This window comes from Aphelocoma coerulescens, chromosome 9, assembly GCF_041296385.1.
Source record: "Aphelocoma coerulescens isolate FSJ_1873_10779 chromosome 9, UR_Acoe_1.0, whole genome shotgun sequence".
Lineage (NCBI taxonomy): Eukaryota > Metazoa > Chordata > Aves > Passeriformes > Corvidae > Aphelocoma > Aphelocoma coerulescens.
This window is the reverse complement of record NC_091023.1, coordinates 22855447-22868503: the sequence shown is the minus strand read 5'-3', so window position 1 is coordinate 22868503 and position 13057 is coordinate 22855447. Positions and strand designations below refer to the sequence as shown.

At 42.9% G+C, this 13057-nt stretch overlaps 1 protein-coding gene across 4 annotated transcripts; it reads right to left on the bottom strand.

Moving 5' to 3' along the window:
* Positions 1-15: 15 nt before the first annotated feature.
* Positions 16-11684, bottom strand: LRRC34 (leucine rich repeat containing 34). 4 transcript variants are annotated; one of them, XM_069024031.1, is made up of 12 exons: positions 11584-11652; positions 11104-11222; positions 10106-10227; positions 9883-9947; positions 9034-9117; positions 7896-8024; positions 6543-6638; positions 5014-5168; positions 4769-4924; positions 3505-3631; positions 2412-2611; positions 16-1023 (listed from the first exon to the last, which is right to left on the bottom strand). In XM_069024031.1, the coding sequence occupies exons 2-12, from the start codon at positions 11217-11219 to the stop codon at positions 969-971; spliced, it is 1305 nt and encodes a 434-aa protein (XP_068880132.1). In that variant the 5' UTR covers positions 11220-11222; positions 11584-11652; the 3' UTR covers positions 16-968. The 4 variants fall into 4 exon arrangements, with proteins under 4 accessions (XP_068880132.1, XP_068880131.1, XP_068880129.1 ...); XM_069024030.1 differs by lacking the exon at positions 16-1023 and having other exon boundaries at positions 2328-2611; positions 11584-11684; XM_069024028.1 differs by lacking the exons at positions 16-1023; positions 11104-11222; positions 11584-11652 and adding an exon at positions 10646-10733 and having other exon boundaries at positions 2328-2611.
* Positions 11685-13057: the final 1373 nt, after the last annotated feature.

Here is a 13057-nt window from a genome sequence, read left to right as displayed (position 1 = left end):
GCACAACCCCTGTCACCACCCTGGCACGAGGACATGGTAGGATTTGGGGGACCTCTGCTGCAGCCCTGCCCTGCTGGATCAGTCATTTGCCTCTCCTCTAAAATTGGGGCAAAAATGCTGCCTTTCAGCAAGGTACAGTGAGGTCTAAAAGCTGAAAAAATGGTTTTCAGGGCATGATTATGCTTGCTTTAGCTACTAGAATAACTCAGAAGGACATGGCAAAAAATTTCTAGCCTATGTAAATTCTCTCATTCCAAAGAACACAAGATGCATCTTCTAAGAATTTCAAGGTCAGAGAAAGGAAGCAGTAAAAGTCTGGCACAGGCCTCTTTAAGCAATACAGGGTTTTGCACAAATAATTGTCTTAGTTTGCAGGAAGTTGTTTATACAGAATTTGGTAGGAATTACTCTGCAGCCCTTTCTTAAAAAGGAGTATCAGAGAAAACTGTAACACATGAACCGTTTCTATGGATATTGTCAATAATGGAGAGTGCTTTATGGGCTGAACAAGTAGCTGTTAAACAGGGGTTCAGACAGAGTGCAAGTACTTCAAACACATACACCAGCACTTTTGAAAGTAGATACCATTTATCCTTGATCTATATGATAGTGTTGCCATCTTACCACATCACTAAAAACAAAATAATGCTGTTGGTAAAGCTGGGTACCTGTTACCGCCTCAGATTAACAAATGTCATTCCTACAAGTAAATTAAGACTTAATTTGAGCAGTGAAATTAGCCTGAACTTCATATACCTGACAAGGGAAAGAAAGAACCACTGCAAAAAATACCTGTCTGAATCTTGCAGTGGTGTTTCTGGCAAGAAATTCTGTCACCAGTGTCTCAGTACTGAGACTATCAGAGTGTAGCCTGCAGTGATCCAGAGCAGCAGCACTCAGAAAAGCACCAACACAGGCTTACCTAATTATTTCAAAATTTAGAAATGTTCATAGTGTGCAGATTCTTCTCAAACCACCACATTCAGTGTATCCCCAACTTTCATTTTCATTGCTCCATCCTTCCTGTTGAACAAGAGTTAAAATATAAGCTCCTCTCTCTAGAGCTGGGTGTTCACAGGGTGATGTATGGACTTTGTGCTCAACACAGTGACTGCAGGCTGGGAGGGCCCTGTGCAGGTGTGCAGAACAAACATACCTGCCCTGGGCTTAGCTCCAAGTCCTCTCAGGATACCAGGGGCTCTTGGAGCACCAGAGCCTGAATAATTTGTGTTTGGGGGTGGGGGCAATGACAGAAAAACAACGACAACCAAACAACAACAAACCTCCACCTGCACCAGCTCTCACAACTGCCCTGGTCATTTCAGCTGCCGGAGAGTTTCCAAATGTCTTCCTGTTCCTACACTACCACAGTGATAATACAGAGTCAGAATAGCAGCAGTTACATTGCTGCTTCCCAGCTATTTTCACTGAAATAACTTTCTTACCTTTTTCCCCTCATGCTTTGATCTGGTACATACAGTTGCAGATCATTCTGGCACTTCATGCTAATATTTAACAGGCACATTTAGAGGGCAGAGGATTGCATTAATGAAAGGCTTGGAGCAAACCTCTGCTGTCCTGTTTGGTGACTTTTTCTGTATAGGAGCATAAATTAAGTCACTTCTGCAGGGATGAGCAGAGTGAATGGAAAAAGGAAACAAGCAGAGTGATTCCCAAACTTACACAAAAGTCTGTATCCAAACCATTAAACAATGTTTAACTACCATTACATGCATATATTGTCTTACTTGTGTGTAGGAATTCCCAGAGGGGTATAATGATAGAAATGTTTTTAGGCAGTTTTCATGAGATGAGAAGAAATGATGGCAGCAGGTTTGGTGGTGGTTTCCATTTGTACTACAAGAAACATGTGCTACAATTTAATCAAAATTCCATGTATATCCCAGCAAACTGGGGTCACCAGCTTTAAGTTGTAGCATGGCTGTGGCTTAATGCTTAAGTTCACTTACCTTGGTTTTAAAAAAGTCACTACTGGAAGAAGCTTAAAAGGATGTAATTACCAAGGAAAAGGAGAGAGTACATGGAGAGCAGTGCTAACAAATGGATTTACCCAGAGCTCTCAACTTCAGCGGGAATCTGACTCTGCAGGATACCTGATCTGCTGCCCAGCAGCAGTCCTGGGTGTTGCTTTTGTCAGTGTGCTCTTCCTGGGTGTGATTCTTTTCACAGTTACAGACTCTTAATAGATGGGGCATTATTTAGTAATGAATTTCAATGTCATTTTTTCGGTATTTTCTCTCTGTTGCCATTTCAAGCTGGTTTAGATTCCTCTAGGCTCAAACCCCAAAGAAACACCGTGCAGCAAGTCTGATACTGATATAATCTATTTTACTAGAAGCCAGTAGGGAAAGCTCAGGCACAGGGGTGCCCTGGGGTGCAGCCTCACTCACAAATACTCCGAGACAGTGACAATGTCCAGGCTGGCGTTGGCAGCGCCGGGGGCCACGGCGGCGCAGCGCGGGGCCCAGTAGCGGTGCTTGGCCAGCCCGTGGGACAGCTCTGCCAGGAAAACCTTCCCATCCACCTTGTAGGGAGCCACATCCGTGCAGCCCAGCTGCAGGCGGCCCATCTCGATCAGCTCTGAGAATTCCTGTGTTGGGGAAGATGAAACAGGAAAGCCTTATAAATATGATTGCCTGACAAAAGATTTTGGGAATATGAAAACGATAAGCGACATCGAAACGAAAGCCACCTTTGAGATACCAAGTCTTAGTTACTGAACAACTGGAAAACAATGGTATGGCCGGCTGAAGGTAATCCCCTCTTGATTGAACAGTACCCTCTGCTTGCAGACAGGTCCAAGGGTCAGAGCAGACCCTACCAGCTCAGCAGAAGGGGTCCAAAGAGTAGTTTTTTAGGAGTTAAAATGTAGCACTCCATGGTAGTGTAATAACTCTTATAGGCTGTATGTAAATGCTATAGGATTTGTATCTTGTACTAGATTGGCTAGTGAGAATTAGAATATTCAGTACAGAAGAGGATTTATTGTATTGTAACAAGGACTTCTCTTGCTCTTACTCTCACCCTCTCTCTCTCTCTCTCTCTCTCTCTCTCTTACTCCGCTCTCACCTTGGGCCTGCTCCGAGCTGCAGCTGGCAGCTCCAAGCAGTGCCCCTGTACCCAGGCCCTTTGCAATAAACCGCGTGTTCCAAGATCTGACTTCAGAGATCTCTCGTCTCCATCCGTCCCGACTGTCCAACCCACCCAAAGCTCCTACAGGGAACAAATAAAACCAGGAATATGACACGTGGTACAGCTTGGGACTGTGGTGAAGGCTCTGCAGGATACCACGTGGCACTTAGTCCCTTCAGGGTGCAGAGCTCCAGGGAGTCTCATTCCAGCTCCACCATATTATAACCACAATAAAAAAAGACCAGATAAATCAGGTGTCTTCTTATTGCTGTAGTCTTTCCAACAGTGGAAAGACAAATTAGGACAAACAAACCCCAACCTTCTCAGGCGAGTTCAGAACCAAACACTTACCACACAGGTGCTTCTATCAAATTTGTTCCCCCAGATGTAAATATGGGAAAGTTGCGTGTTGAATTGCATTGTGTGTGCAAGAGCTACAAGTCCTTTGCCAGTTATATTGTTGCTTACTATGGACAACCTAGGAAACAGGGAAAATGTGTGCCAAACCATGGAACTCCCATCTCTTAGTTAAAAATAAGAATTTAACTATTATTTAGTCTTATTATTACATATATAATATTAATAATATTTTATTATCATATACAATAATATTATATATAACATTATATGTATTATATATTATTAATTATAGATAACAGTAATAATATTTTTATTAATAATATTTATTTGTATCAAGGCCAGTCCTACTCTAATATCAGGTGGCCAAAGGCAGTTGGCCTGTTCTATTTCTCAAGGCATTTCCATGACTCATGCAGCCAGGTTCTTCACTACTGAGCTCTTCAGTGTCAGTGGCTTTGCTACATGGTGGCCAGGTCTCATCTCTAGTCTGCTTTGAAGCCCAAACCTTGGCGTTTATCCAGACTAAGCTTTGATCTTTGTGGAATGGCAGTTATTTTTATATTAGTGAATATAAAATATGAACCTGCAAGGCTTTCAGAGGCACCTCACAGCCACCACCTCCTCAGTCTGCTACTTAAAACTAATGGCTTCAGGTAACACCTTTGATCGGCTTTTACATCCTGCCGGCGGGGGTTTACCGCGGCTGCAAAAGACACCCTGATGAAGAGATTACAGCTCTTCTGGGTTCACCTGAAGCGAACTTAAACAGAGGATTTTCTTAAGTGTTGAAGATCAGAACCAACAAATATAGTGCCTTATCCCAGCGTGGAATCTGATTATCTCAAAATTCTGAAGACCTACAGCTCTTGTTTTCGTTTGTGCGCCACAGGGACCTGCACTTCAAAGGCGCGGAAAGAACTAACAGATCAATTGCCTTTCCCCTCACCCTCGTAGGGTGAAAGCTGTGAGGGCTCTGAGCAGACCTGGCACTCACCTCCAGCACCCCAGGGTGTCTCACAGGTCTTGGGGCATCTCACATGGCAGCAGACACCTATGCTTAGCAAAGAAATCCCACCCAATCTCTCACTCACGGATTTTTTTTTCCCCAAGAAGGAAAAATTGGCCAAAACATTTGAAACTTCCTGACTTTCCTATTTTGATCAACATCAAGGCTCAGAGCTTTGATGCCATTTCAGCCACTGCAAAGCCCAGGTTTCTTACCTGCAATCTCTGGGGAATCTGTGCAAATACTTACGCCTGCAGAGTCCTGTTCCATGTAAGCAAGGCCTCACTCAGGTAAATGGCTCCAACATCTTCTATTCGGTTTGCATTAAGATCCAGGATCTCCAGGGTTTGGTTCCTTTTTAGTAGCTCTCCCAAAAATTTTACACCATCACAGGTTATGTTATTACTGAAAGAGAGATGCACATTTTAAATATTTGGGTTGCCAAGAAAGTTACTAATGTTAGTCAGGGCTGTGTCACATTTAATCACTCTCACCAGCTAAGGTCAAGGTATCTCAGGCTGGAGTTTTCATACAGGGCCTCACACAGTTGCTCTACACCAAAGTTTTTCATTTCATGCTTGCCCAAGTGTAGTTCCAGAAGAGAAGAGTTACTCCTCAACATCCGAGCTATATGAACTGTGGTCTCTTCCTAAAAGCATACACTCCATTTTATTAATCTGGTCTTTAGGATAAGATACAGTCTTGCTTCAGTAGAAGGCAGATACACAACTAACTGCAAGATCTGGTCATCAGTAGTGTTCTATTTTGTATACTGTAGAAAAATAATCACAAAACAACATCTTATGATAAAGCTAAAAATGAAAAGAAAAAAAGAAAAATACTACAGAGATATTTGCAGATTTACAGCATTACCTACATCCCTGCAAATATCCGTGAAGCATCAATATTTAATTATGTCTAATCAGTTTCCCTCCCTATTACTGCTCTTAAAAAACTGAATGTTTGAGTCAGTCTTTGCTAACATTTGAAAGTATTTTGTCATGATGCTAATTCTTTCATACAAGAAGGAATTGGTGAAAGTTTTTACTTGATCTTGGAGATCTTTTTCAACCTTAATGATTCTGTTAATTCTATGCAAAAGAAGCAGGACTGCTATGGGAAAAAATACGTCCAACCACTCTAAGGGAAAGGAAGTTTGTTTGAAGTTGTCATGTTTAGTTAAGAAAAGAGTGAATGCTGTGAGTCACAAATAAAGAAAAAACCCAGAAGCCTCAGAAGATGATAGAGCTGAAGGTGGAAACAATGACAAATAGAGTCTCTGGCAGGTCCAGACCAGGTCCTTACTGCATTATCAATAGCAGTAGTTTAAACTGACTTCCAAAGCTGGGGTTAGGCAGATCAAGCCCTGCCTTGAAAGAGAAACAGCTAAAATCTGTACAAACTGTTAAATTTACCTTTGGGAATTGAGGAGGATCTGGCCTTCATGACAGTTTAATTTATCCTGCCATCAGGAAAACACTGGTCCTGTCCCAGACACCTGAGAGCTACTGCCAGGCAGGTGAATCCACCTCCACCCAGCTCTGCAGCCAAGACCTGAGCAGCACCAGCCATGCACAGGGTGAGACAGCAAAACCACCCAGCCCAGAGAATGTGGAGTACTGCTGCAGGGTCTTTCTTCTGTAGGCTCAGGCAAACAGCATCCTTTGTGCTCCCTCTCATTTCCTGCTACACAGCATTGCTCCCTCAGTTTGCTGAACAACGCAGGAAACTCCATGTTGTAACAGTAGAAGGAATACTTGGTTCTCCAATACCAATCCCTCTCCACTAGCCCGTTATTTAATGAATGTACCAACAAAGAAAAATTTTTAAATGTAACCTTCTAGTTAAACAGGGGCAGTCAGTGACTGCACAAAACTTGGAAAGAGAAAAATATTCCTGCAACCATTTTCTCCAGTTTGTAAGGAAATCCAGAGAGCTGTGTAGTTCAGATGTCCATAAATACATCAGTACTGACTTGACTTATGCCCCTCTCTCTGAGCTGACTGCACAGTCACTCACATACCTGTTGGTTGGACAGCAAAGGACGATTTAGGTTTATTGCTTTGAGAGATTTGTTCTGAGTCAGGGCTATGGCTATTGCTATCAGACACTGCAGGCCCTGGGAACGAAAAAGAAATAAACTATTTAGAGAAACCTGTTCAGTGTATAAATTAAGCTACCAAATTACCATTACTATTATTTCTGCCTTGATGTACTCTGGAGGGATGGGAGTACAGTAGGCAACTGCTTACAGACACGTAACAGATTTTCTGATAATACCAATGCCAACTGCCTGTGGAATAGCAGAGTGAAATTAGACTAAGTAGTACAAATGACATGGCAACTTGGAAAATAAAAAGCAGGAATAATGGATCTCAAAAATACTTGTACATTCATTTGATCCTGTATTTTGATTTCCCTGATTTATGAGGCAAAATCAGCTTATGTGAGTTCCCCTAACATTTATCCACTAGGTAAATTCATATTTAGTATGAATCAGGCAAATCTAGACTTTTTAAAAAAAATTCCTCCTAATTTGCCCTCTATTTTATATTTGTGCTACTTTTCAATTAGGCTGGTCTGTACCCAAAGCCATTTAATTTTAAACCAACTCTCTATCAACTCCCTACCAAGCACACACATGCAAAGCTTTTGAACAAATCCTACACTGCCTACCCTTTCCTTGTTCATGTATTCCTAACACGGTCACACTTTCTGAGGGGTGTTCCCCTTCTGGCTTAGAAGCAAATTCTGAATTTCCAGGAGGAAAATGTAGCCTTCTAAAAGTGATGCACAGCTTCCCAAGTCTCCCTGTGCTCTGTGTAAGAAGTTTCAGTGCCCAGCTCTAGGAGGAACCACATTGTCCAAGAGTAAATGGGTGCTTTTCTACTCAATTCAGCACTGCTGTGCTTATGCCCTTCATGGGTCAAGCTCTGAGAGGTGCAGCAGAGCAATGGGATGGGTGACCTTCAGGTGTTACAGCACTGCACACTTTAGAAGGAAAAGATTCTCTGGGGAATGAGAAGTCCATTCTTTAACATGAATTATACAGGACTTAGCTTAACAGAAAGGAACAGCAGAAAAAGCTTAACAGAAGAGAACAGCAGAAAAACAACTCAGAAAATGTGCAAGCCAAGCACTTGAATTCCTGGAGAGACACAGTGGCTCTAAAATATCCCCAGTTCTGACTTCACAGGTGCTTTATGCAATGTGTCTTTCCAAGCACATGTTGCAATATTATATATAGTGTTACCTCTGGCTGTCACAAAATCAATGACAACAGATGGCATTTCCCCCTAATTAAGCACTGCAGGACCCTTGTAATACCCTTGAAAGACTTATGTCTTATTGCTGATAATTTTACTGGGTTACTCACCACATCACAGTCTCCAAGATCCAACTTCTCTAAGGTTGAGTTAATTTTTAGCATTGAAGCAAAGAACATTCCACCTTGGTTTCCTATTTTGTTTCCAGTCATTCTCAGGTGCATAAGACTTTTGTTCCTCTAGACAAAATTAAAAAAAGAGAAAAATTCCTTTAAGATGGCCTGAAAAACAACACTATCCTTTTTTTTTTTTTTTTTTTTTATGTGAATTCTTCTGGTTGTCACACAGAGACAAAACAAACTTCCAGAAGAATTGTGTCTAAGTGATAACACTAGCTCAGCTCTTGGCTCAGATTCCCCTCAGTAGCATCAAACATATGAGAGCCTGCAAGCAAAACTCCAGTATTTGAAAACTTTTGTTTCTTCCAAATTCATGAATTTCATCACACTCATGAAAATAATCCAGACAAATATTTTTGCCTAAACTGGCATCTGAGATGCAAATAGCATCAATACTGATTTAAATCTGGTAAGCCTTATATGAGCCCAGCCCTGTACATCTACTGCGCAGCCTTAGTGTTTTGGAGGCCTGTCAAATTTAGTTGAAATCAGTTCAGGGTTCAAAGACTGTGAAGGAGGAAGAAAGAGCTCATGTGAGTCTCCCTTCACAAACACAACAAATCTTACACACAAGCTTCATTTCCTTGGGAAACCACATTAAAAATAACAAACTTGGTTTTGTGGTGCTGCCGTAAGGCAAAGTTTTGAAAACATGTCTCAGACATCTTGAATCAAGACAAATATTGATGTCAAAGTACAGGCAAATTTAATCTAATTTTTTGGGAAAAAAAGGGAAAAAATTATGTCATCATATATCCTATAGCATAGCACTTTTCACACAGAAAAACCCAGCTGCAATAGTTGTGCTTTTTATAGACAATTACGTGTTTTTATAGATAATTAAGTGTTAATGGCAGCACAGTGCAACTTTCTCTTGTGTGAAATCTGATTTCTGAAGTGTGCCTTGGGAAAACAGGCAATCCCTGTGACACAGCAACATACTGAATGGAGCAAAGACAGAGGCCCCTTTCAGCCAGCTCTGATGTTGGCAGGACAGCCAGTACTGGTCATCAAAAGCAGAAATATCAAAGGAGATGCCATTGTCTAAATCTCCCAGGCAAATACTCACATGGAGTGCTGCTGCTATCAGCTCTGCTCCACTTGCACCAATGTCATTGAACATCAGGTTCAGGTACCTCAGAGTGGACTTTTCCTTGGGAACAAACAAAGCAGAAAGCAATGAGAGTTTTTTCTAAAGCACAGCTTATTTTCCAAAAAGGAGATACACATAGGAAACTCTGCCCTTTGCAGCATTTCAGGCAGCTCATGACTTGGAGAAGTGGTTAAAGAATGCCAAATTATGTCAGGTCATGAGGGCAAGGCACAAAACCTGGTGTGGGGAAGGCCCTCACAGGGCCTCAGGAACCACCCAGGAATCCTGTGCTCAGCATGACCAAACAAGGCAGATGGCCAAGCTCAGATGCACAAATTCAGGCATTTTGTGAACGTAGCAGTGCCCCTCACACTCTAGGAACACAGGCACAGGGTGACAACTCATTATTTTCCACCTGTACCCCAGTGCTTGCAGTGACAAAAAGGCTGCATTATTGTTCCCTATGTTTAAGCCTATAAAAAGGTTAACAGAGATTATAAAATAGCTGAAACAAAAGCCCTGGCACACTTGACACAACCATTACCCCCTTTGTTGAATTGAACTGTGAGCCTAAAAGCCTCATGGTTTATTCCATCACTCTTTTCTCAGGACACCCCAGCCAAGTATCCAAACGTCTTCAACCAGAAATTAAAAATCTCCACAGAGAATACAATCTGAGGTTCTAGTAGGAGGGATTGGGATGTGATAGTCAAAATTATTGGAATTTTGCCAAGCCAGCTCATTCTTGTCCCCAGTACACCACATATAAATATTACTACAGACAAATAAATTACAAGTTGCTGAAAGATGAATATCTCTTAGCACCTGGAGGAATGTTGCCATGGTCTTTGCTCCAGCATCAGTCAATACATTATAGGCAAGATCCAAACCTGAAAAAGATGAAGAATAAGGAATGTGACAGATGCATATCTACATTGAACTGATCTCTGAACAAAAAGAAATAAAGATGAACTAAGGCTGAAATCAAGACTGATCATGTTTTCTTATATTAACACAGCCATGGCAAACACACAGGGAAAAACCTTACCTGTGACAAAGGCAGCTTGGCCTAAGACAGAGACAAGAACTCCAAGATCGTCATCTGTAACTCTCGGCATAGGCACCAGATGATTATTTCCAGCTAATTTTAATGTGATTCCTTTTGTATTTCTGCAGTAACATAAAAATGTAAGCACATGGGAGAAGTAAAATGGTGGAGAGAAATAAGTTCTCTCTCCAGATAAGAGGTGTGCCCAGGGCTGCCTGCACTGCTGCACTTGCCACTGGCTTTGGTAGCACCGTGACAGAGAAGGAGATTGAAGCTGTAGCTCAGCACTGCCCTTTCTGAAAGCACTGCTCAGCTGCAAGGCCACACTTGCACAGAAAGCAGAAATAACCAAGATGAGGGGATGGCAGATGGAAATAAAGATTATCTCAGAGGTTACCTCATCATCTTCTTTTTACTTGCACCCTTTCCTTTATTTACTTTATCCTGCCCTCGGGATCAAAACCTAACACAAACAATTTCATTTTCTCACGTTTTTTCCCCCAAAGGACAATTAACTTTGACCCCAGCACCATTCAGTACCTTCCAGAGGAAGCAGTACCTAGCCCCTTAATGAGAGAGAATTTGTGTGGTTAATAGCTTGGCAGGATTCAGAGACAGCTCAGGGAAGCATGACCATCTGGAAGGCAACTGGATGCAGCTGAGGCTTTTTAAACAGGAGTGAGAAACAAAGAAGGGAGTTAGGATGACTAGACACTGGGTTTGGCTTCTTTAAGGGACAGAAAGGCACCATCCTGTACATTTTTCACTTTTTTTAAATTTCATTGCTTGTAAAGCTGCCCAGAAAGGATATATAGCTACAAACTTCTGCCAAGATGATGTCAAGATGAGTCAAACCAGAACTTCAGCAGTAAATGTTACATTTGATTTGTGTTTAAGCCTGAAACTGCATGAACTTTCTCATTTTTCAATTCCTCATCCCGCTACCCCGTTTAAGGCTTTCAGAAGCATCTGAAACACAGCGTTTGTTATCTCCTTACATGTCATCATTTTTATTAGCTTCTTGAAGCACACGAGCAATGAAGGGGTTTTCAGGCTGGCTCAAATTTTGACAGGCCTGCACATAGTGCAGGTGAAGATCTTGAAGAACCGACATGACCTGCAGGAAAACAAAACCAAGCGTTACTGCATCGTTGTGGCAGCCTAGCAACAGCACCAGGAGGGATCTGCATAACAATAGAAATGGGCTTGGTATGGAAAGAGTTACAACTCCTGGTTTGGAGTAATAGATACAGGAAAAGCATAAGGAAAAGGGTGGGTGTGTTTCTGATGTGCTGTAGTTGGTTGAGCACGGTGCTAATAATAGCAAGGTGGGCCGTTCACTTCAGAGTTGAACTTGGTGGTCCTCTGAGTCCCTTCCAGCTCAGGATATTCTGTAATACACTCAGAGATAAAAGGATCTGAGCTAACAGGGAAGCGATCGCTGTGGCAGCTGAGCCCCCCAGCCCCGCAGGCCTTACCTGAGCGATGCCACCTCTCCCCTGTCCCCAGCGCAGCTGCGGTGACCGGCCCACGGTGGGTGCGGGAACGGAGCCCGTTCCCAACGAGCGTGTCCCGGGCCCGCAGCAGGAGGGAGCGGGCGGGGGCTGCCAGGAGCCCCCCGGTGTCCCTGCTCGGGGCTGAGCCCCCGGTGCTGCCCAGACCCTGCAGGCGGGGCAGGGCAGGGCAGGGCAGGGCAGGGCCCTTCCCGCACCCCCAGAGCACGGACGTGTCTGCCCGCGGTCTCCAAGGAGCCTTTGCAAAACTGTCCATGGTTACACGGATCAGCTGCTCCTTCAAAGATTCCTGTGCTGGCCCTTTCCAGCAAATAAATCCCTCTGGTGATTTCACCACTGCCCTCCTGGGCAGGATTGGGTGGGCTCCGTTTTCTTGCACTGCAGCGCTGCCAGGAGCTGGCTGTGCTGCGTCTGTCTCGTAATCTCCTGCACAAACTTCCCCCAGGTTTGAAGAATGCCCCTGACACGAGAGCACTCAGAGTGTCTGGGCAGCCCGGAGAAGATCCCACAGCAGCTCTGCTGCTGGCCTTCTCTTTCGCGTGTTTGCGTGAGGAATACCACATTACACACCGCACCTGCGTCCTCCCAGGTTAATCAGCGTCAGGACACTAGATCTGAGTGAAAAACGCTTTGATGCTATGCCTAGAGGAATACGCGCTATGAAAAAAAAATGTATTTGTTCCTTTGTTTTAATTTTTATTTTATTGATACCTCCATTTTGCACAATCTAAGTTCTCCATTACAAATAAGTGCCACTTTTCCCTACCACAGTGAGAAGGGACATTCCACTGGTGCACACCCGAGCCTGGGTTCCTCCTTAACGCTGGCATCTCAGCATTCAGACAGGGAGAAAAAAGCAAGAATGTGGAAACACTGACCTCTGTGTTGAATCATAAAGATGGAATCCTGACTGGAGGGACTGCTGCAGATTTTTTGCACCTTTTTTTTTTTTGTGTACACTGGAAAATAAGAGCTGCATTTGCACAGAATCAGTATGTCATAAAGTGCGCAAAGGGCAATATAAAAATGGATGTGATATTGTTAATGTCTTTAACTCCATGAACATTTGCTGTTCATTTGATAATGAACAATTATGCACCCTTGGGCTATGGTAAGTGTAAGAGTATTCATAGACATCCTCATTTTAGGGCTCAGAATACACTTTCTTTTCTATATAATGCAAGGCTTTTCTCCCAAGGATTTTTCCACTGGTGCAGTTTTCTTCTTGAAGGTTACATTTACAGAAGTAGTAGTTTATGCAAAAGACTCCCTTTCAGATTTCATTAATTTAAATTGCTTTCCCCTGCACTGTGCATACAAAGGAAATGAAGAAGCAGACTAATGTTTCTGCTAAGAAATAAACCCATAAGAAGTCTTTCCAGCACAGGAAACAACATAGATGTCTTTGCCAAAATTTCCACCATACTGTGAGGTTTAA

Bases quoted from the DNA above. Each gene is read 5' to 3' on its own strand.
- LRRC34 (XM_069024031.1), bottom strand. From the start codon at position 11,219: ATGTCGGTTCTTCAAGATCTTCACCTGCACTATGTGCAGGCCTGTCAA. The intron at 8,025-9,033 runs GTGAGTATTTGC...AATTTTGTCTAG, and splicing joins TGATAGCAGCAGCACTCCAT to AGGAACAAAAGTCTTATGCA. The intron at 1,024-2,411 runs GTGAGTGAGGCT...CTTGTTCAACAG, and splicing joins GTCACTGTCTCGGAGTATTT to GAAGGATGGAGCAATGAAAA.